The sequence below is a fragment of the Lepidochelys kempii genome, chromosome 1, assembly GCF_965140265.1.
Source record: "Lepidochelys kempii isolate rLepKem1 chromosome 1, rLepKem1.hap2, whole genome shotgun sequence".
Taxonomy (NCBI): Eukaryota; Metazoa; Chordata; order Testudines; family Cheloniidae; genus Lepidochelys; species Lepidochelys kempii.
In genome coordinates this window covers 59,540,430-59,565,107 of record NC_133256.1, presented here as the reverse complement: position 1 = coordinate 59,565,107, position 24,678 = coordinate 59,540,430, and the positions used below count along the sequence as shown (strand labels likewise).

At 39.1% G+C, this 24,678-nt stretch overlaps 2 protein-coding genes across 6 annotated transcripts in view; one reads left to right on the top strand and one right to left on the bottom strand.

The window, feature by feature from the left end:
- GTF2F2 (general transcription factor IIF subunit 2) overlaps window positions 1-24,678 on the top strand; it is a 127,638-nt gene that overhangs the window by 17,299 nt on the left and 85,661 nt on the right. For 4 of the 5 annotated variants that reach the window (XM_073344985.1, XM_073345005.1, XM_073345014.1 and 1 more), the window contains one exon: window positions 5,406-5,444. The exons of the other annotated variant lie outside the window; for it this stretch is intronic. In XM_073344985.1, coding sequence (XP_073201086.1) covers window positions 5,406-5,444 — 39 coding nt within the window. The remainder of the gene's footprint in view (window positions 1-5,405; window positions 5,445-24,678) is intronic. 5 annotated transcript variants of the gene reach the window in all.
- On the bottom strand, window positions 21,846-23,245 carry KCTD4 (potassium channel tetramerization domain containing 4). The gene has a single exon (XM_073345039.1). It carries the CDS (start codon window positions 23,085-23,087, stop codon window positions 22,314-22,316), a length of 774 nt encoding a protein of 257 aa, XP_073201140.1. The 5' UTR covers window positions 23,088-23,245; the 3' UTR covers window positions 21,846-22,313.

Here is a 24,678-nt window from a genome sequence, read left to right as displayed (position 1 = left end):
GCACTCAATGTCTCTCCACCCTCACAACGACTTAATTTTCTTTTTCCACAACTGACTTTGTCTCTTTTTCCATGCTAATTCCCACGTGGAAAGCCCTTTCTGAGCTGGTATGCAGAGCTGCTACTGCAGTATTAGATTCTTCACATGCAATTTTGTACCAACCAGAATTAATATTCACAGTTTGTACTTTGGGTTTGTTGTGACCAGTTGACATCTTTGAAACCTCAGACGTACCAACCATTTTAAGAATTTTGGAGAAAAGATTTACTTATAGAAAGTGATTACAGTCCTAGAAAAAATGTTTCTCCCCTCCTTCATTAAAGTAATGCTACTAACATGACTGTAATTACTTTTTTTTGTTTTCTATAAATTTCTCAGTTTTCAAGATTTTTAGCATCTTGTGTTATTATTTCAAACCACAGTTAAGCTAAATGATGGTCTGTGATTTTTCAGTTCAGTTGTTGTTGCTAAACAAAATAACTTCTGCCGCATTATTGAAAGCTGCTGTTTTTCTTGATACCTGCCTAACCCCCTCGGAGGGCAGGACACTCCCCACGTCTTCCACCCAGGATAAAATGAAATATGAAATTTCTGAAAAATAAAACAAAAAGTTGTAAAAAAAAGAAAGAGATCCTTCCTGCTCATGCCACCCTTTCCAGCTGTCTGTACTCTTGTGATTCTAGCACTTAGCCACACATTCTGTTGTCCAAGATACCTCTGAGGTCTCATTTAATACCTTTTTGTTACTTTATGTACTTGAGTTTTTTACTGACTGTCTGTGGAGCTGTAGCAGTAGGAGGAGAAAACCCATTGACAGCCAAATGATTAAAAGAGGTAGAAGCAACAGTAGCCTTTTAGATCTATCTCGTAAATGCAGATTACAAAATATTTGCAAAGATCATAAAGAAGTTGCATTCTATTATCAGAAAACCAAAAATACTACTCCAACTGACTTCTTTACAGACTGCATTTTGGATGATACCAGGCCTTCACTCACTTTGGGCAAGTCACCAAATCTCTCTGCCTCAGCTTCTCCATCTGTAAAATGGGGATGGTGTATGCTCACCCTTCCCGATGGGTGTGGTGAAGATTAACAGATGTTTATTAGCTGATCGAGTGTGGCTGACTGTCAGGGGTAAGCTATTGTTTCATTGCATTTTAGTTTTTTTAACTAGAATGTCCTGAGCCTTGGATAGGCAACCTTTTCAATTCTTGTATAAGTCCAAATAAGACATTTTGAGGATATAAAGTGCAAAATAAATGTTAGGTGGTGAAGGTTGATTCACTGAGTGGGGAATGGGGTTGGCAACTTCTTTACTGCAGTAACTTTAAAGATTATATAGCTACTTTGGTGTATGAGAGGTTCCCAGAACGTTGGGCAATAGGATTTGGCATTTTTTACTCCTACATCAATGAGACTGAACAAATCTGCAGTGATTAAAATATACTTAGTAACTAGGCAGAAGAGCTACTTCCTCCAAGGTCTGTCTGAAGTTAGTACTGAAAGAGGTACTTTTTCTAAGACCGGAATTCTAGTTTTATATCTGCTGTTAAGGGCATATTCTGTGGCTAAGTAAAAGCAAACCCACTCATCCCGTTTGTAGAACTTGATTGCTTAATCTAGAATCTAAAACAGGGGTGGGCAAACTTTTTGGCCTGAGGGCCACATCGGGTTTCCGAAATTGTACGAAGGGCTGGTTAAGGGAGGCTGTGCTTCCCCAAACAACCAGGCGTGGCCCGGCCCCCGCCTCCTATCTGACACCCCGTCCCCTCCCCCCCGCCTTTCGCCTGCTCACGGCACCCCCCAGGACTCCTGCCCCATCCGCCCCCCCCCCAGCTCCCTGTCCCCAGACCACCCTGGGACCCCCGCCCCTGACTGCCCCCCCTGCCCCATCCAACCCCTCCTCTCATTCCTGACTCCCCCCGCCCCGGGACCCCTGCCCCCATTCAACCACCCCTTCTCCCTGTCCCCTGACCACCCCCGAAACCCCTGCCCCTGACTGCCCCCAGTCGCCCCATCCAACCCCTCCTCTCCTTCCTGACTGCCCCCCCCCCCGGACCCCTGCCCCCATTCAACCCCCCTGTTTCCTACCCTCTGACAGCCCTGCCCCCTATCCACACCGCCACCCCCGACCACTGCCCCAAACTCCCCTGCCCTCTATCCAACCCCTGCCCCCCGCTCCCTGCCCCCTTACCGCACTCCCTGAAGCACCAGTGGCTGGCAGCGTTACAGCTGCGCCGCCCAGAGCACCAGGACAGGCAGCCATGCCGTCTGGCTGGAGTCAGCCACGGCGCAGCACAGAGCACCAGGACAGGCAGCCATGCCGTCTGGCTGGAGTCAGCCACACCACGGCGCAGCACAGAGCACCAGGACAGGCAGCCATGCCGTCTGGCTGGAGTCAGCCACGCCACGGCACAGCACAGAGCACCAGGACAGGCAGCCATGCCGTCTGGCTGGAGTCAGCCACGCCACGGCGCAGCACAGAGCACCAGGACAGGCCACGGCTCTGCAGCTGCGCTGCCGCCCGGAGCATTGCGCCAGCAGCACAGTTAGCTGAGGCTGCAGGGGAGGGGGAGCAGCAGGGGAGAGGTTGGGGGCTAGCCTCCCGGGCCAGGAACTCAGGGGCCTGGCAGGAGGGTCCCACGGGCCATAGTTTGCCCACCCCGATCTAAAACCTCTCAGAACGATGTGAACTACCTAAGTGTATTGCCTTTTTATGCAGTAGTCTTAGCTGAATAACAAACCTTACATTGCTCAAATGCCGAGAAATGACCTGTGGTAGAGTTTACTTGAAGACTTTAGTAGTATAAAGACTCTGGAATTGTGAAATAACTTTCTCTAATGACAGGTTTCAGAGTAGCAGCCGTGTCAGTCTGTATTCGCAAAAAGAAAAGGAGGACTTGTGGCACCTTAGAGACTAACCAATTTATTTGAGCATGAGCTTTCGTGAGCTGCAGCTCACTTCATTGGATGCTTATGCTCAAATAAATTGGTTAGTCTCTAAGGTGCCACAAGTACTCCTTTTCTTTCTCTAATGATCAGTGCTTTAAGAAAATTGCAGGCCATAATTTTGTTGAAGAAACTGCAACTTTTTATAGTTGCTGTAAATTTGACTGGCATTGTGGCCCAGTGCACCAGGTCACAAAGCCACCCACTCAGATTTGGCCTGTTTGCCCTCCATCATGTTTGCCTTCCAGCGCCAGGTGGGGGACACAGTGTTCTGTTCTGCTTTACTGTCGTGGAAGGGAGGCTGTATGGCTTAGTGCGCACCAGAGCTGGTGCTCCTTCTGGGGTTCCCTGGGGGAGAGGGGGCGTATCTTCATTCCTTGTCAGGAAACAGGTGAAGAGGAAGCCTGAGACTTAACCCTCATGGGAGTGTTGTCTTGTGAGTGTCTCCATGCTGATGTTTCACTGCACTAAAACCACAACTTAAAAGTTTCTGCAACAGGTGAACCAAAAATCATGACTCTTACAACCTTAATAATGACTTTCCCCTTATTTTGTAACCTAGTTAGGGATAGATTATCTCTTAGTTTGTCCACTCAGACTTCAGTAAGGCTCGTACATTGTTGTGCTTACAGAATTTTTTGGAAATAAATTACCTGTACAACCAAATTGGGATACTGATTACTTTAATGTTTGGGTAGTACCATATGTTAGGATATAGATATTCAGGCCTGTCTGTAAAGGCCTATACTCTAAGAATTTAGGTATATTCTTATCACTTAGCTAGTTATGGAGGTATAAAAGAGAGAATCAAAATCACTGTCTGCCAGCGTAAGGTCCTTCTCTTACCGTGACAGTCTGAGTCCCTGTTCTTAGGCTAAGGCCTTTGGCTAAGCAACAGAGGCAGCCATAAGTTGGGAAGCGAATGGTCAGATCCTCACATTCCAAACTAGTCACATTGAAATTGCTATTGGTGCTATTGGGCTGTTAGGAATACAATCCTGTCCCGATAACGTCTGTCGCCTCCAGAGAAAGGGAAGTGCCTAGAAGATGTAAAAGGAAGCTTAGTTTGATAGCATCCTGTCTGGCAAAAACTCACTTATCAATAGCTGAGATGTGAAATCCTCATTTCTGTGTTTGTTCTATCACTGGTTTCAGAGTAACAGCCGTATTAGTCTGTATTTGCAAAAAGAAAAGGAGGACTTGTGGCACCTTAGAGACTAACCAATTTATTTGAGCATGAGCTTTCGTGAGCTACAGCTGAAGTGATGAAGTGAGCTGTAGCTCACGAAAGCTCATGTTCTATCACTGTAGTCCCCATTTCCCCATTGTTTGTATAATCTCTGTCTGGTTCTGTGATTGTTTCTGTCTGCTGTATAATTAATTTTGCTGGGTGTAAAGTAATTAAGGTGGTGGGATATAATGGGTTAAATAATCATGTTACAATATGTTCGGATTGGTTAGTTAAATTTCAGTAAAATGATTGGTTAAGGTATCGCTAAGCCCAACTCAAGTTTTACTATATAGTCTGCAAAAAGAAAAGGAGGACTTGTGGCACCTTAGAGACTAACCAATTTATTTGAGCATAAGCTTTCGTGAGCTACAGCTCACTTCATCGGATGCATTCAATGGAAAATACAGTGAGGAGATTTAGATGCACACAGAACGTGAAAAAATGGGTGTTATCATACACACTGTAAGGAGAGTGATCACTTAAGATGAGCTATTACCAGCAAAGGGCAGGGGGGAGAAAACCTTTTGTAGTGATAATCAAGGTGGGCCATTTCCAGCAGTTAACAGGAACATCCGAGGAGCAGTGGGGGGTGGGAAATAAACATGGGGAAATAGTTTTATCCCCTCCCCCACCCCTCTCACTGCATCCGATGAAGTGAGCTGTAGCTCACGAAAGCTTATGCTCAAATAAATTAGTTAGTCTCTAAGGTGCCACAAGTACTCCTTTTCTTTTTGAGACTATAGAGACTTAACCTGGTTTAACTGTATCCAGTCATCTTCCCATTTCTACTCCTTGCAAACTGCATGAGTGCAGATCAACCTGTATTTCTAAACCTACAAAATAAAATGAGTTTTGACTAGCATGGCTTAGTGAAGTAGAAGCTTTTCTATTCATTATTTAAATCCAGTCTTGTCACTGACTCCACATAGGCAGCTGCCTGCACTCAGATGGAGCCCTATTAACAGGAGCTTAGGGGTGCTCCTGCATGGAGTTTGTTGTAGGCTTGGACTCCAAATGAGACTTTTGTTGTTCTTTGTGAGGAATTGCCTCTTTCAAAGTATATTAATAAACTCAAAGGAAATTACTCCTGTGTTTGTGCTATTTCTCATCCCTTTTATCCACTTGTATATTCTTGGATTTTTGCAAGTCACTTCTTAGACATACTTTAGAATAATTTTTATCATACTCCAAGATCAAAGAAACATTATTGTTCTTTTTCTGCAGAAAGCCAGCCAGAAGAAAAATCTGAGAACAGCAATGCTGGTAAGTGTTGGACTCGACTGCCTGGTACACTTGAGAAATGCTTTGCATCTAATAAAGAAATCCTCATTTTCAGTTTTTCTATTTTACTTTTAGTGTGCTAATTTCTTAAAGGTTTGTTCAGGGTGACTAGATAGAGAAACACATAAAATTGAAAAATTACTTAAATTGCTATAATCAGAGACTTAAATTATTCATAGATTTTTATAAGAAATGTAAAGTTACTACGAAAGGAAGAATAGTAAATCCTTAATATTTCTTAAAATCTTTTTTTAAATGTTTGGATTCAGTATTTCTGTTTTTGGGTTTTTATTTATTTATTTTATTTTGTGGTCTCATGTTTGATTATTTTTAGTTTATGTTCTGACTTTTTGATGGGAAAGTATTTTCTGTCTGATTCCCAAAACGTGGTATTTGTGTTTAACCCCTACAGAGTAAGAAATCAAAAAAGGTCATTCGATTCTGCATACTTACCTGTTGTGCACAGGATATAATTGTCAAGAAAGGAAAAAATAATACTTGGATCAGTAGTAAGGCGGTTGTTTCAAAAGTGGCTTATCAAATAGGGTTAAAAATGACGGTGATATTTAAATCAGTTCAAATTGATGGAGCACACATCAATGATCTTTAGTTCAGAGAGCCACTGGGATAGGAAGTTTAGCACAAGAAATATCTATCAGTTAATGTACAACATGAACACTAATAAAATCTGCATATACACATTTTGAGAAGGTGGGATCCATTGTCTCTTTCAAATTGTGTGTCAAAGCAAGCATTTTAAAGAATTATTTTGTATAATAACCATCTGTGTATATTAAGATTTCTTTTCTAATCGTGGGAAAACTACATTTTCAAATGATGAACTGTAGTTGCTACAATAAAGAATGTAATAAGTATAGAAATAGTCTTTTGTGCTCTTACTGAAAGGTAGAGTAGTATGGTACAAAGGAAGTCACACATACATTTGGACAACCTCTGATTAGTCACAGAAAATCAGATACGGCTTGCCTAGAAACAAACTGTTCTAATGATTTTACTAAGGTCAGCAACATGTTTATATATTATTACGTTGCTGGAGTTTCAAAATGAGCACACGAGAGCATGATAGGGTTAAGTGTTACTTATGAAAAGGTCCAATTCCTCTTTTTTGAAATGAAAAGCTTTTGTTTGATGGAGAACAAAAATATCATTAAAATGCAGAAGCAAATAAGGGCCAATACTAAGCAAGAACTTGTGGAATGGGGATATTAGACACAGCTAGCATAAAATTTGGAGAGAAATGTAAGTCTTCTCAGAACATGGGTTACCATTTACATGTACAAATAAAGTACAGTAAGGGCTATGATGACACTCAGTAAATGGTAACGAAAGGGATTTTAGATTTAGATGGCTTGCAAAGACTGGCTTCTTCCTTTTCTTCCCTCAAAACAATCCTTAAACACATGTCCAATATTAACTGTTTCAGAATGACTCACCAGAATATTATTTTTCATCCACCTCCATATAAATCTTTTAATGTTCCAATATTTTGACTTTTATTTGAATCACATCTTAGCTTTAAAGGTTGTTGAAAGAGCATACCATTTAGTTCTGGGAATAATTATTTCTGAGAGGGGATAGATTTCCAGTACTGAGCTGATTGAGATGCTTTCTGATAAAATGGACTAACCATGTCAAAGGGATCATGATGAGTGCTTAGAAGTATTTGAGTTGGGAATGCATTTGTACAATTCCATAGTGTGTTTATAGTTGGGAATGTTGCATGATTATTTGTTAAAATCTATTCATTCCAATTACTGTTTTACTCTTGTATTTTAACTGTGTTGTAACTTAAACAACTGGTCTGTAATGAACTTAGAGGTGAATGTTTTATACTATCTGGAAGCTGAGATTTGCTGCTTTCAGCTGGTGTATGTACAGCAGCTAGTAATTGCTAAAATCTTTCAGAATGGTACCATTTATGTTGTATTCTTTTAACATTATTGGAGATTTTTTTTCTTTTTTTTTAAAAATTGGACTGCAGTAGAACTGTCACACTCCATTTCTCTTCCGGGGAATTATTAAATTATTACCTCTCCCACCGTAGGCACTCTACGTGACCTACCCCTATTGACCACATGCTTACATAGATTCATAGATATTAAGGTCAGAAGGGACTATTATGATCATCTAGTCTGACCTCCTGCACAACACAGGCCACAAAATCTCACCCACCCACTCCTGCGAAAAACCTCTCACCTATGACTGAGCTATTGAAGTCCTCAAATCGTGGTTTAAAGACTTCAGGGAGCAGAGAATCCTCCAGCAAGTGACCCGTTCCCCATGCTACAGAGAAAGGCGAAAAACCTCCAGGGCCTCTTCCAATCTGTCCTTGAGGAAAATTCCTTCCCGACCCCAAATATGACTGTCAGCTAAACCCTGAGCATATGGGCAAGATTCACCAGCCAGATACCTAGGAAAGAATTCTCTATAGTAACTCAGATCCCACCCCATGTAATGAAGTAAATAAGTGCAGTAGTTTGGGATTTTGTTGTGCCACATTATTATCTGTATTGCAGTAGTGCTTACAGACTTTTATCAGGCATTGGAGCCCCATTATACAGGCACTTGTGTACACATAATGAAAAGATGATCCCTAACTGAAGAATTTAGAATCTAAAAAACTAGAGAAAGGGGATGGATACTAACAAATTGATGGATGTTTACAGAAAAAAATCTTGGCAGTCACATTTATCTTATTTGGTTAACACTTCTACATACAACATACAGTACAACTATACATACAAAACGATGGGGCCTAAATTAGCTGTTAACATTCAAGGAAGAGATCTTGGAGTTGTGGGTAGTTCTCTCAAAACCTCTGCTCAGTGTGCAGAGGCAGTCAAAAAAAAAAACCCTAGGTGTTAGGAACTAATAGGAAAGGGATAGGTAATAAGACAGAAAATACCAGAATGCCACAATATAAATCCATAATGTATCCACACCTTGAATGCTGCGTGCAGTTATGATCACCCCATCTCAAAAAAAGATATGTTAAAATTGGCAAAGGTACAGAGAAGGGCAACAAAATTTATTAGGGATATGGAACAGCTTCCTATGAAGAGAGATTAAAAAGATTGGAACTGTTCAGATGGGAAAAGAGATGACGAAGGTCTGTAAAATCATGAATGGTGTCGAGAAAGTGAATAGGGAAGTGTTTTACCCTTCACATAACACAAGAATCAGGGGTCAGCTGATGATATCAGTAGTCAGCAGGTTTAAAACAAAAAAGTACTACTTCACACAGTGCACAGTCATCCTGTGGAACTTGTTGCCAGGAGATGTTGTGAAGGCCAAAAGTATGAATGGGTTCAGAAAAGAATTAGATAAAAATATGTCCATCAATGGTTATTAGCCAAGATGCTCTGGGTGTCCCTAAACCTCTGACTGCCAGAAGCTGGGACTGGATGACAGGGGGTGGATCACTTGATAAATTGCCCTTTTCTGTTCATTCTCTCTGAAGCATCTGGCACCAGTCGCTGTTGGAAGACAGAATATTGGCTAGGTCAGGGGTGGCCCCTCACTCTCTCCCCCGCCCCACTAGAACTTCCTGCGCACTGTGTAACAGCTGATCGTGGCGGGCGGGAGGCATGGGGAGGAACGGGAGGCACTGATAGGTGGGGCTGCTGGCGGGCAGGAGTCACTGCAGGTTGGAGTGGGGGGAGCTGATGCGGGGCTGCTGACATATTAGTGTGGCTCTTTGGCAATGTACGTTGGTAAATTCTGTCTCCTTCTCAGACTGAGGTTGGCCGCCCCTGGGCTAGATGGACCGTTGGTCTGACTCAGTATGGCCATTCTTATGTTCTTATATTCTTCTCTTCCAGAAAAGTCATGAATCTAACATGACATTTGCAAACTACCTTTGAATCATTCTGCTTGTGTATAGCATCTCTCTTCACCCTTCCCTTTGTCTGCCATGTCTGTCAGTTTACGCTAAGCAGTTTTGAGATAAGGATGATTTCTTATATATGCTTGTACAGTGGTTAGCGCCACCCTTCTTTTATTGATCTAGACTAGCAGTCTAGATACAGGCTTCAACAGAACATGAATAAAATAAGAAAAAGTGAAATAATAAACACATTTCTATTTATCCGTTTTACCCACTCGTAATAGAATTATTTTTCTTTTTCTTTTCTTTTTTTTTTAAATGAGGAAATTACATGGCAAGAAGAGAAAAAAGCTCTGCAAAAATAAATGTTATTAGGTCTGCAAGGGCAATCACTCAAAAGTTAGGAAATACCAGAAATAAGGTTGCCCACTTAACCCTAATCTAGTCCCTTTTTGTGTACACCTTATGAGCCAGTCTTCAATTAGCTTGATCACATACTATTTTTTCTATAGGGATCCTGCCTCATTCGGTGTGTAGTGCGGTCAATGCTCAGGGACTGAATCAGGGTTGTGTATTGATCGAGGCTGTTGTCTGTAGGTCCCTGACTTATTCACTTGGAAGGTGTAAAGCAGATTAAGCAGATGAGTGTAGGAAAAGAGTACGTGGTGTCATGGTTAAGGCTTCTGAATGACACGCAGGAGAACTGGCTGTTTTATTGACTTCTTATGTGATGCAAGCAAGTCACTTAACCAGACATTTTCAGAGGTGGCCACTAATTGTGTGTGATTTGCTTTCTGTGTGCTCAATGTGAGACACCTTTGCCTGACGTTCAGAAGTGCTGAGCGCTTACAACTACTGAAGTCAATGGAAGCTGTGGATGCTCAGCAGTAACACACCACTGTCTCCAGGAACGAGCACTGGGTTAGGAACCGGGAGTCCCTACATTCGAATCCTGGTTCTGTCATTGGCTCTTTACGTGGGTTTGGGCATGTCACTATTTCCCTCGCTATAAAATGAGGATTATAATACCTACCCACCTTCCTCACATGGGTAATGAGAATGGTTTAGTTAATGTATATACCGTGCTTTGAACATAAAAAGTGCTATTATCAAAAATAAGCAGTTGGAAGAATCCATCCCTAACTGCCTTAAATTGGAACACCCCAAATTAGTGGAAATTCTTGTGAGATTTGGCCTTAAAATCTGTGTCCTCATTTCTCTTGTGTAAAAGCACTCCTTAACTTTCATGGGTGCTGCAAAGACAGATTCATGAATGTGTTTGAGGCTCAGATACTATGGAGATGGGTGCCATAGAAAACCTCAGGGAGAAATCAATTCCATATGTAATGCAAGGTATGGGTGGTGTACAGGAGAGAAGGTATAGGGCCACATTGGTGAGAATAAAAAGAAATACTCAACAGTAGCCTCAGTCCCTGAGTACCATCCATCCTTTGTGAAACAGGTGCTGTGGAAGAAATGTGTGGTCATATAATTGAAAACCGTGACATAATGCACTTGTGTAGGTTAAAGTTGCATGGGCAACCTTAGTGCTGACATTTTCTAAATTTTGAATGCCTAACTTTGCAAACTGAATATTCTTTTCACACAGCTTTTGTATGTAATGGGTATACACAGATGTTATCTATTGATGAAAATAAAATTACTCTGTTCTTTTAAATTGATATTGTTCCTTGAGAGTATGTGCATGTCTGTGACTTGCGTGTTTATTCACTAGTTGATGTGAATTATAAGTTTTGTATCTATGAGATACCTGGAGCTGTAGCAAGCCGATCATACACTTAATACATCTAAATTCAGGTTTCAAAATCTTGACATGAATTCATAGCAAGCCCTGAACAACTGCTACTTAACGCATATATTCCTTTTGGACAACTTGTCACTCGTATTCTTTTCCTGAACTTGCCAGTGGGCAATCTTGATATCTTCTGTTCTGGTGGGAAGAGATGCATCCTCTTTATAGTTTTCCTTGTGCATTCAAGCAAAAGGAGTTAATTATTTGTTATACCTCAGGCAGTACAGCGTGAACCTAGTGTGTAAATTTTGTCTGCCACAGATATTCATGTGCTGGCAAATTGTAGGCAAAAATACTTAATTCTTAAACTGTCTGTATATGGATAAACCTAATATAGTAAAGAATGTGAAATAATGTGGAAAGAAAGGAAATGATTTAGAGTATTTCGATGACATTTGTGCTGGAAAATATGCAATACAGTGCAAACTTTTTTGTAGGGCAGGGAGAACAGTAAAATTATACAAATTTCCATAAAAAAGTTATGTAATTTTGTGCAACAATTTAAGAAAGATTTGCTGTTAGTTAGGCTCAAATTAGATTTCCTTTCTTCCACTTAAATCTTTCAACATATATTTTACTAATAACGTTTTGAAGGAAAGCTGTAACTCTGTGAAATATGGTTATCAACAAGAGTTATGGTGCAATACTCAAATTAATTACTCTCCAAAAACACACACAACCTAATTGTTAAAAAATCCATTCAAGTGTGAAATGTACCATTTTCCAGCTTGTGACGTTATATGTGACAAGGATCCCTAATTGCCTCCTATTTAGTGTCTTCAGGACTGAGCAGATACACACAACATTTATATTATGAACTTTTCACTAGTGCCTGGAAACTCTAGTCAGGATTGAGGCTTCATTTGCTATACAAACACAGAGTAGGATAACAATCCCTGTCCCAGAGTGTATCCAGTCTAGATTAAAACATGGAACAACAATGGATATTACAAACATTAGGAAGAAGTAGGGAGGGAATACTAGTAATAAGGACAAGAGCATGCATTAACATGGGTCAGCAATTATAAATATCAGAAGTCCCTAATGGCCAACTATACATTTCAGTATACTATGAATATTTTATTATATTTGTTTGCTTTAACAGCACTGTCATGTTTTCAGTTTGCAGTGGTTTTCTTTCAGTAGCAATTAATGTTTACCTTAACTGTAATTTATTTCAATAATAAAAAAGAAAGTTTGTGCCTCATGCAGACAATTTGACTTCACTTCAGAGCTTTCAATCTAGATCACTACTCTTGGCATGTGCTGTCTGAACTGAAGGCCACAAGGTTCTGTTCTAAGTGCAAAGTTTGTGTTCCTTTTCAGAGTTCCCTGCCTCTCTAGACAAGTCAGACATGCCTAGGTTGTTGATGTAGTAGAGTAAACCAAAATACTCTCCTCGCTCAGAAACTGCAGGATCTTCCTCCATTTCCTTTGTGATGAATCCCCAGAGTGAGCCTCACGTTACAAAACCAGGCTCCACAGACTAGATAGAGGATTATAATGCCTTGTCAGTGACCACTGCTACTTTAGGTGGGGCTCCCGGAAGATAAGGCATCTTCAGCCTCTGTAATTTTTTCAGAACAAATGAACATCTATTTTTCTCCTGTTTTTTCAGTTCTGTGATGCAAACACATTGTCCTCTACTGACTTCAGACCTGATGGTGGAAATATTGTGAGAGCTGAAAGCCTTAGACAAAGCACTCTTAGTATTAATAAGAGGCCTTTTCTTGATTTTACTGATTTTTTTCAACCAAGCTTGCAGGATCTCTAATTTATTTCTCAGTGTCACTGGTTTCAACATTGAACAAATATACTGCTTCCTCCCCCGTACTTTCCAACAGGGTTTAATATCTCTGATGTATGTAAGCACTAGGGAGGCAACAAACTATACTAAATTTGGTGTTGCAGTTGCTTATTCTATTTGTTTCTGAATACTTATTCCCCTCATCACTCGTTTGTTTGCTTAATTCTCCTTCCTTCTTCATCAACAGTTTCTTTATGCACTCCTGACCTGTTCTCTTTCCTCAATCTGTTAATCATCTCTCAAATTTAAGATCTGTTTCTAAGGTGTGGGGCTGCAGTAGCATGTCTGTATTTAGTACTTTATATTAAAAATACAGTTGTGAATTTCCCATTCCCCAAACATCCACAAAAAAGCACTTTCTGCCTGCAATTTTGCATATGATAAGCCAAAACAGAATTTTTTAGTAGTTTTGAGATTAATCAGACTCATCCATTTGAGATACGTGACTTCAAAGAAACAACTGTTGTTTAATATTTGGAAAGGTCTTCTATTGTGTGTCTTTGTCATTGCATATCTCAAGAGTGTGGTGTCGGAATGCCAATTTCCCACATTTTCTAGGCGTCAAGTAGAACTAGCATTTAAGAGTATTTTTAATTACACTGTTTGGATAATAGAAAAGGTATTTGCTATTGGAGAAAAACAGATTTCTGGTTGCTTCTCTAAATGTCCACAAAGATAATATATTTTGAGATGTCCCATGAGCATCTAATATAGGGATCTATAGCAGGCTGTGGTCTGCTCCTGGCTTCTTGCATCACAGAAACCTGCTCAGAAACCTCCACTGGTTAGGTATCCACACTGTTGTTTATATGTGCTCCCTCCAACAACATCTTTACGGTCCTGTGCAGGAGTGCTATTTACAGTGTTCCCTGTGCTTTTGGCCCTTTCTCTAAGGCCTGAGGAGCAGAGGTCTCCCTTCTCTAGGATCTTCGTGAGAGTGGGCTCAGTTAGCCTGTTCACCCAGTCCCTTTCTTCCTTGTGCCCTTCTTATCAATCTTGAGCTGATGGGCTAATTGTATCTTTAGCTCACCCAGCCCTTGCCCCCCCTTGGGATAATTGAATTTAATTATCTAATCAGCTTTCTCTGGGGAACTAATTGGTGGCAGAGTGATCAGAGTGCAGACTCACCTGTTAACTCCCTGCACTCTTTCACAGGATCATACAAACAAAGACTATGCTATTGTAATTCTCATACTCACCAGAAAATGCAAACACATTTTTCAAGGACCAACTAATAGGGTTCCCGCCACCATAATGAGTGGATAAACCAAGGTAAGGGTGTGTGTGTGTGATTTTCAATACCAACATTAACTAAATATTTGCAGACTTTTTGGGTGGATTATTTTTAAACAATCACCTAATTTTTTGACTTTAAAATGTTGGTGTGTTAACTTGAGCTCAGATGTCTTCACAGTCTAGGAGTGATTTAAGTGAAAAGCTATTATGTACAATTGCAATTAACAGTTTGGGGACCTTTTTATTTCTGAAGTAGCAGAGTAATACTCTATTCTAGAGGTTTTTAAATGACATATCTGTAATGGAAATGATGTTAATCTATTGCCACTACAGGTAGAAACTATTTTTTTAAAAGACTGTTTCTTTAGCTGCATGTGGTACTTATACCACACTTCAGTAAAATCATTCTCCAGAGTCTAACGCTGCTGTTAGCAGGTGACTGTACTTTCCTCTCCTGTTCAATTTACCTGATTATTAAGACTCTACAGCTCTCACACTGTCATCTACCCTCCTTAACATCAAACCCTAACTTCCTTCTGGAGTTCTCACCTCACTTTTCATCCATGCTTATTTCTGTGTAAATGATGATCTCTGGAGACAAACATTTAAGTTTACATTCCATATATTGATATGTAGTATTTTTATCTTAAAAGTGCTTTATACACGTTAATTTACTAGTTTCAAATGTCTTCTTCCTTCTCAATGACTTTAGTGAATGTCACACCCTTATCGCCTCTGTGATAGGGTTGGGCCAGATGGCTACAGGAGAGGGATAGAAGGCAGATATATTAGCCCCAGTTTAAGTAGGTCCCTTTTCCCTGGGTAAGGTAACAGGGAAGGTTCCAGAACAATCAGGAACTTTCTGGAAACAATTAAGGCATACAGGCTGATTAGAACACCTGCAGCCAATCAACAAAGCTGCTAGAATCATTTAAGGCAGGCTAATCAGGGCACCTGGGTTTAAAAAGGAGCTCATTTCAGTTTGTGGTGCGCATGTGAAGAGCTGGGAGCAAGAGGCACTAGGAGCTGAGCGTGAGAAGGCATACTGCTGAAAGACTGAGGAGTACAAGCATTATCAGACACCAGGAGGAAGGTCCTATGGTGAGGATAAAGAAGGTGTTGGGAGGAGGCCATGGGGAAGTAGCCCAGGGAGTTGTAGCTGTCGCACAGCTGTTCCAAGTGGCACTCTAGACGGCTGCTTTCCACAGGGCCCTGGGCTGGAACCTGGAGTAGAGTTTGGGCCCGGGTTCCCCCCAAACCTCCCAACTCCTGATCAGACACAGGAGGGGTTGACCTGGACTGTGGGTTCACAAAAACGGCCAAACTGAGGGCTGCCGTGAATCTCCGAGGTGAGCAAATCCGCCAATAAGCTCAAGACCCACCAAGGTAGAGGAGGAACTTTGTCACACCTCATAAACTTGTTTTTAATTGACATAGCAGAATTACCTCTCTTCTTCATTGAACTGCCCTTGGCTTCACTATTGGTGGCCATCTCCTTGTCAAGTTTAACATTTCTCCCTTAGGGTTGTCTACATTAGGAAGGATTATCTAACAAAAGGCTAGCCAGCCCCAACCTAATCAAAATCTTTTCACTAGTATAGACCTAGGTTAAAACCTTATTACCCCTCAGTTTAGCTGGTCAAGGTATAATGTTAGCTAAACCTGACCCATTTTTCTAAGCTAGACAAACTCTTAAACAAAACAACCTCTACATCTCTTTCTCCAGCTGACTACTCAAAATTTTTAATCTTCCCTAATTTAGATGGGACAAATCCCCCTGTGATGGTTGGTTATCTAAGTTCTGTTCTCTTGCTCTTATATAGCTTACTCCATTTATCATAAATCTGGACAGTTCCTCTAGTATGACAACCACCACAGGGCCTATAAAACTACTGTCTGGTACCTTGAGGACTCTGGTTTGTATGTTTGCTCTGACATTTTCAAATCTTGCTTGACTCAGTATAGCACCTTTTTCAGAACGCTTAAAATCCAATATTCTGTGTCTTAAGTGCAGAATTTGCTGGCAATCCTCAATTCCTATTGAAACGTAACCTTCCTGTTTCACCTTAAATCTTCCATCCCTTTCCACTTTGAACGAGAGTAATTTTGCTAATGTTCTATGAAAAGATAACTACCACCACCACCTGAGCTACCTTTTAATATCTCTGATTTCCCTCCCCAAACCAATAGCTTCCTCTTTCCATTCACTCAGTTTGTTTTCTATCTGCTTGCTTGTTCTAGTCCAGTCTCTTAGAACCCTTCTGGATGTTTTCCTTTCAGTGAATAAATGTACCTCATAACATAATGCTGTTCCTTTTTGTCTTGTTCTCTCTTGCCTCTGCCTAACCTGTCACACCAATTAACTGAATCACTACTGAATTTTCATAAATTAACTTTTCAGCCATGCATGTTCACTTGTTTGGGGCACAAGTGAGATGTCATAAAAGCTTACATGGTATTCTTTAAATTCATTTTTTCCTCAGATTAGGAATTAAATAAATCATATCTACCTAAAAGATATTTTAATCTCAGACTAGTTGACAATTATTCAGTTGTTATAGTTACAAATGCAATGATAATTTAACTAAGACATACGGTTGTTTAATGCAGTGTTAAGGTGATGATATAAAACATGGTCATTGGGGAAGCAAGCATTAAAGTTGATCAACTCCTGCAGCGTTAATCTCTCTGGAACACTCCCACACTAACATCAACTTCCTGGACACCATAATCAGCTTCAACAATGGAACCCTATAGATAAGAAACCCACTATCGCCATACCTACCTTCAAAGATCCAGTAACCACTCCAAACACACCAAGAAATCTGCTATCTGCAGCCAGGCACTGAGATACCACAGAATATGGTTTGAGGCGAAAGTCTCAGATAAACACTGTAATACACTCAAAAGCACCTTCACCAAAAAAGGACACTCCACCAGAGAAATAAATCTCATAATGGAATACCCCAAGAGAACCTGCTTGGGTACAGAAATAGAACCTCCTCTGACGGCAGACCTCTACTTGTCACTTACCCGATATGGATTCTATACAGGTGGTATAATCAAATAACTACAACCCATACTCAATGGGGACCCCATCCTGAAAGAAATCGTTCCTGAACCCCTACTTCTGGCCTTTAAACAACCCACCAACCTCTCCAAGCTCATCATCAGAAACAAGCTTCCCAGGACACACCAACTCACAGCAGCACCAGACCCTGCCAGAACAACAGATGCAAAACCTGCAGACACATTTCCACTTCTGCAATGATCAGCACCCCCCACAAACACATCTTTCAAGAGGCATGTGTAGGATCCATGGATATCACATGTGGTATACCTCATTAAATGCCCCAATAACAATTAAGTGGGTGAAACCATTTTCTTATCACAGGAAAATAAGACAAAAATACACTGTCACCTGTGGGTGAACACTTTTCACAAAGCAATCACTCTGTATCAGACCTATCAGTCCTCATCCTCAAAGGAAACCTGCACAACACTGTAAGGCTATGTCTACACTGGCAAATGAATGACCATTCAGAGGTGTTAAAAAAAAACAACAAAACACTCCTTCCCCCAAAAGACAAAAGTTTTGCTGATGACAGGCGACGGTGTGAACAGCGCTTTGTCGGCAGGAGCGCCCACAAACAGCGGCTACACCGCGCCTTTTAATGTCATGGCTATAGCAACACAGCCGTGTCGCTAAAAGTCGCGTAGTGTACACAGAGCCTAAGCTCGCTAGTGTAGACATGGCCTGAGTTGCAATTCCTTTTGGTGAAAAAACAGGAGGACTTGCGGCACTTTAGAGACTAACAAATTTATTTTAGCATAAGCTTTCATGGGATACAGGGCTACTCCTGTTCTTTTTGCGGATACAGATTAACACGGCTGCTACTCTAAATTCCTCCTATGGTGAAGTTATATTCTGCCTAATATTTAGAGCTGAACCTAACAGTTCAGTCTAATTAGTAGTATAGTCGAGGGTGAACTTGGGTAAACTGAGTTTACTCCTTATTTAGGGAATATGGAGTTTAGGGTGGTTTTATTTTATTTTATTTTTTTTTTAAACCATTACACCATTAGTCTAACCCTTAACAAGAAAAAGAGGAAAAGAAAATACTTCACCTGTACTTAGTGCCAAAGCTAGCATTGCCAGAACAATCTTAACTTCAGGTATTTTCTGACCTTTGAGCACTTGATTCTGTAACTCTAGTGTTGTATCAATATTAACACTTAGCATGCAATTTTCTACTACTTCTTTTTTTTTTCTTTTTTTTTTTTTCAGGATAAAAGGGGGAAAATCCCTGAAGATAACTGGGTTGCATATCTTACTACCTTCTCTGGCAAAAGTCAGCTGTGTTTGAATTCAAATGTACACCTAACTAGCTGTGCACACATGCAGTGTATTGATCTATTGGTGCATCTGTAGACTAAAAAGGAAACCTTTTCTATTTGAAAATTGCATACTGTGAATATCCAGCAATGTTTCAAACTGAGCAAATGTACAGGTCTGCCAAGTCTGTATCCAGTTGCAAACAAATTGTTCTTACTATAATCTTGTCTAATGCAATGTATCCAGTTTTTAAATGTGGAGAGGGAGAAAATTCTCTTGTCCCCCTGCATAAATCCTTATTCAGACAGCTGAAGGGATTTTGCATAAACTTTTTGGAAAATACACTTTCAGAGACAGAGCTTGACAAATTTCAGACAGGAGGTAGACGTCGATATGGCAGCAGGCGCTCTCAAGTGCTTGTATGAAACATTGATGCCAATGATATTTTAAATGAGAATTGGGAAGCTTTCTAATAAGAATTGTTTAATAGCCTGAATCCTTGAGACTTAAACCCACAAATTTTGTAATATAATGGGTAAGTTTTGTTTCTTAGTCCTGGGCATAGGATTCTTTTTCTCCCCTGGGCATATCTGACCTCCAATACAACACATGTTTGTGGTGAAGCTTCTTGAATTATTTCAGATAGTAATGTAATCAGCTGCTAGAAGGCAGCGTGTACCCTGGACTTAGGTCTTGTCAAGTAAAAAGCTTTCATTTAACCTTTTTAAAAGCATTGTAGTGTGATTTACTCTTTTTTTGTAAACGTATTTGTGATGGGGTTGGGTTTTATGCTATTATGGGTGGGCTGGTGTGGTAATTTAAGTATGGACTACCATTTTTTAATAGTGAAGAACAATTTCCCTTAGTAAAGACAGAATCACCAGATCTGCGCTCTCCTTTCCCCCAGTCCCTTTTTTTTGAGTGTGAAATCTTAAGGTAAAGAAAATAGTACTTCTCTGACATTAAACCACTTCAATTTCTTTAAAGGTCAAATGCCAAGAAGTCAGTTGAAAAGGTAAAAGACAGTATATCTTTTGTATTAATGACTGTTACAATCAAAATAAATATTTACTATTTTCTTTATTTAAAATTCAATAGTCACTTTAAATCCCAATCAGGCATTCAATAGAACTGAAGATTATATCCAAAAATGTTTAAGAAAATGGATGATTTGACATCTTATGAATGACAGCCTCCTCCAGACTTTGTGCTTATACAGTTTTTGTTTTGACAGTACTGGAAACAAACTTCTTTATGATTTGTAGGGCAGTTATGGTGCTTTCTTAGGTTGTCTGCCTAGTTACTATTTATTACCCATTCTAGTATGGAGATGACAAGTCCACTAAAGGTTTTCTTACTGTTCGTTCACAATTATTTTGTGCCATGGTATCTCTTTTTGCTATAGTTCAGAGTCCATTAAAAATCAGAAAAATATGGGAATGGAGTTTGTTCGTAACTCTGAACAAAACGTTATAGGTCTTTCAAAAGTTTACAACTGAATGTTGACTTAATACAGCTGTGAAACTTGATTACGCAGAAGAAAAATACTGCTTTTAACCATCTTAATTTTAATGAAGCAAACATGGAAACAGTTTCCTTACCTTGTCAAATCTTTTTTTTAAACTTTCTCTTTATTTTTTAGTAGTTTAACACAGTACTGTACTGTAGTTTGCTTTTTAAAAAAATTTTTTTTGGTCTCCACTGCTACCAGACCGTGTACTTTCAGTTCCAAATGCGGTGTATGGTTGACCGGTCAGTTTGTAACTCTGAGGTTGTACTGTATCAAACTTGGTGCATGTAAGTTTTCACAGTCACTTCAAATAGGAGTTATTGACAGCGCTATGTTTACTAATTTAATGGCTAATGAGGTTTCTTGTAAAGTATACTGATCTGAAAACATTTTGTGAAAATGACAATGTAGTGATCTATTAGAAACTACTTCAGTTTAAAATGGTAACTTTCCCACATACCACTATGCTATAACTATTCCTGAGTGTTGTACCTATAAGCTAAATAGAAAAATGCATAGTTTGGAGTGGTGATCTTATACATTTTGGGGAAGAATTCCAGAGAGATTTCAGTAAAAAAATTGTTTTTTCCCACATAGAAATACCATTTTGAGTCATTAAGTGTGTCTGTTTTCTTGTCTGGAAATTTCAGTCCTCTCTATATTGCAAATTATGTCTAGTGAGACACACAGTTATTCCCAGTTATTGTTGAAGTACAGTTCCAAGTTACAGGATAGACACACAGTGTATTCCCATTTCTTGTTAAAAATTGGTTTGGTCCTGTCTAAAATCCAAGACAGAATGGTGCTTTAAGCTTGTCTGGTGACAGTCGTGTTATTCAACATGATTGAAATTTTAGTGTAGTGAGAATCCTATTTTGAATGAAAACTTTTTTATTTTTTCCTATGTAGAATTCACTTTTTATACTAATAAAGCGAAGAACTCCAGTCTTATTTAGTAAAAAACTACTGTTTTTAAAAATTTAATGAGCATCAGTTTCTTCACAGTTGATTTCAGTTGAACGGTGCATGGTTGATAGAGTCAAAGGGCCAAATTCAGACCTTGCATAAGCTGGTGCAACTCCAACTGACCCAAAGGTGAGGTGAATAGGAATTGCACCTGCTTACATGAAGGTTGTGTTTGGTCCAAGTTTTCTTATTGACAGATATTTAACTAATGTTTACTTCTGGATTCATTAATTCTAGTTGCACTGTGGATGATGTAACTTGTTCCCTTACTAAAAATTGTATATGAAAGAAAGAACTGGATAAATATTAAGGAAGTGAGAAGGGAGAGAAATGCCTTATCTGCCCCTTACATTAATGCGTTTTAAATATCAGCAGGTGATCTATTCAGAATTCAAAGTTCCACTTACTGGTTAGTAATACATTATACAAAGCAATAGATCTGTTCATTTGCCACTCTTTATGAACAGCAACAACAAGTGGAAAATGTCAACTTCAAAATTTGAATGTAATATGTAATTGATAACCTGTTACATTAAATTTTATGCAAAACCTTTGAATAAACCATTCAAAATATATACTTTTGAAATATATCTAGTGCTCTACCTACCTTTATGCATTCACATATTTCCTGTAATAAAAAGTAAAGTAAATTAAACTAGCATTATTTGGCTTTTGTTATTGGAGGCATTTCTTCAGGGATTCTCAGCAAATGAATGATGTAGTTGTAAATTTGATGATTCCAATACACGAGCTCTGAAATCTGTTTAATTTTAAAATCAAATTGTTGGCTTTTACAGCCTTTTGCAGTCTTCTATTGTTGTAATTTCAGTATAATTCAGCTTTGAATAGATTTGCAGAAACTGTAATGAACACTCAAAATGTTTTATTCCAGTTAAAATCCAGTGTGAATTTTGTCATAAGCAAAACATGTTTCAAGCTTGCATATTATATGAAAATACTTTCACCACTGTTCAACTGAACAATAAGGTGTATGCATGTTAATCACACAAGTACACAAACCATTTCAGCTAGACTCTCTGGGTGAAAGACAACGTGAAGGAAAAATATATGCAAATAGTAGCAGCACTCAATCTGTATTTACAATGTTTAGCAGACATTTTTATTAAATTTAAACATAAGATACTTGTTCAGCCTAAATAACCCAGAGATTAATGTCATTATGGAATTTACATACCATTAGCTCACATTAATTCATTAGCAGCAGAGCTCTGTGGTACAGGGCTAGTTAGATACATTATTTGTGATGTCTGGATGCTGCAGTTTAATGAGGTTTACTGGCTGCGTGCTTGATGCCTTTGTCTGGTGATAGAAGTAATTACTTGATAAAATGAAGTGCATCGCTGTGAACAATTGACCCTTTGGAACAATCCAGACTGGTCAGCAGTCTAAATCCACATTTTAAAGCCATCATTATAGCCTCAAACTTAAGAGTTTCCAGGGTGCAGACAAAGGTGTTGTCTTCCTTCAGTACAAGTCGTGTACCATTTTCTGACTTTATGAAGTATTTGAATTGAATAATATTTGAAGATATTGAAAACTCCTCTGGAAATCCATCCAGCCTGCTTTTTGACACCAGAACAATGCGAGATTTGATTTTTGCTATGAAATCAGGAGCATTACAAAAGATCCTAAGACCTTGTGAACGGTCGTGGCTATCAGTTATTTCCAGGAAAGTAGTCTCTCTGGATGCTGTCTGTTCTTTCTCCCACCGTGATTTCACTGCATCAGCTAACATCTTAAGCTGAAAAAAATCTGCTTCTTGTGCCAAAAGTTGATTTTCTCGAAACCCCTCCGGTAGAAGAAGTTCTCCATTTCGTAGGAAGTTCAGAATGTGCCTGAAAAGGAGTCCATCCCTGTCTATGAAATAATGGCCATCTGCATCAAATGGACAGACGATTTTTCCATTTATCACACCTTCAAGAAAAGAGTCTGGGTACTTGGTTAGTGTTTGTTTTTGTGTAATGTACAGGTATCCACCAACATTGAGAGTAATCAGAGGCATTTTACAGTTCTTGCTTTCTTCAGTACCCTCAGAGTTGATGTGCTTTTCTTCATGTTCCTTTTCTCTTCTGTTTATTTTTCGCTCCATTCTTAAAGCCAAGTTAAAAAGACAGCTATCTTGCCTTGTTCTTGTGTGCTTGAAAAGAGATATTTTAAAAGCACCTTTATTCGGCTCCAGCACGGTGATGGAATGGAAGTGCTGCTAGCATTGCATGGATTGTCAGCTCAGTTTTGCAGTAGGTGGCGTATCAGCTATGTATGCCCTGAGATATCAGGAGTATGGCTGTAAGGAGAATTTGCATTTAACTGTGTAAGGGAAGAGGATGGATGTAAAAGCTGTTTTAATTATTTTCTTTGAAGTCTGGTAGGTTTAAATTATTTAAAAATAGCATTTTGAATTACTCTGTGCAGAATGGACAATACCTTTTTACTGACCAGTTAAATTTTAATATTTACTTTAAAAATGTGTTTATAATGTGGCATTGCTGAAGAATGGTTAGCACTGAGAATGTTGTAGTGGTAGCTTTGTTTCCTTTTTTTCGGTATTTTTGGTTTTATACGATACCTTTACAAAAAGCAAATTGTGTTACTGTTTGAAGTACTTCACCTATTTAATGGAAGATAGCTGAAAACAGAGGATTGTGTGTGTATACCTTATGTATGAAACACACAGTGGCTTAAAATTTGATCAGAAAATGTTTCAGAGTGGTGGTATAAAGCATTTCTGATCTAACTGGTTTAGCATATAGTGAAACTATCATTTTTTGTTGACTCAGCTACCCTCAGCGAGGCAAAAAATATAGCCTTTATTAGATTTTGTATCCTTTTGATATTAAAAAGTCTCTCTTTACCATAGATTAAAAACTATTGTAGAGAAAAGGCACATTTATTACTGGTATTGGTAATTTTAAAATAATCAATGTTAGATTTCACAGATTATCTTATATTTAATCAAAACAATTCTGTTGCCGTGCGGAACAAAGGGCCAGTGTGCCTATAGAAATCTTTGAATATCACATAACACTATAGCTTAGCAACACTTCAGTAAGGGAGAAAACATTGACAAAGTATACTTGAATCAAATGGCTGTCTCATTTCTCTGTGTGAAGCTGAGATTAAAGGTTCATTTGAAATTACCTTTTTAAAAGAGGTTTTCCCCTTTAAACATTTGCAGCTGGGGAGAGGAAAAGGAAAGCTGAACAAACCTTTGTGTATTTCTTTAGGGAGTGTGCAGGAGATGGAGGGTAGTGTATGCAGCATGCATTCCAAAGCAAGGTAGAGATTTAACACTTATCTTAGCCTGAACATGGAAATCAGAGATTCAGATTTTTTTTTTAATAATGTATTTTTTAGTCTACAAGCAGATGTCTATTGCTTTGGCCTGTTAACAACAAAGTCAATTGTCCTTTTATGAAAAGGATTATCTATACCTCTGTTTATGTTAAGACTATCTTCATACTACTCCCAATAGATATATTAGCAATTACTTATAGATATTGTAGAAACGTTGCTTTAATGATGTGATTTTTTTATTGATTAATATGACTGTGTGTCTGTTGATGTAAATAACATGCTGATTCTACTTGTTGCCCCCATACTTCAATATCCCCAGTCCACAGAGCTGCTCTTCTAAATCTTTTGTCTGCTGCTATGTATAACATATTGAGCATTATTTTATT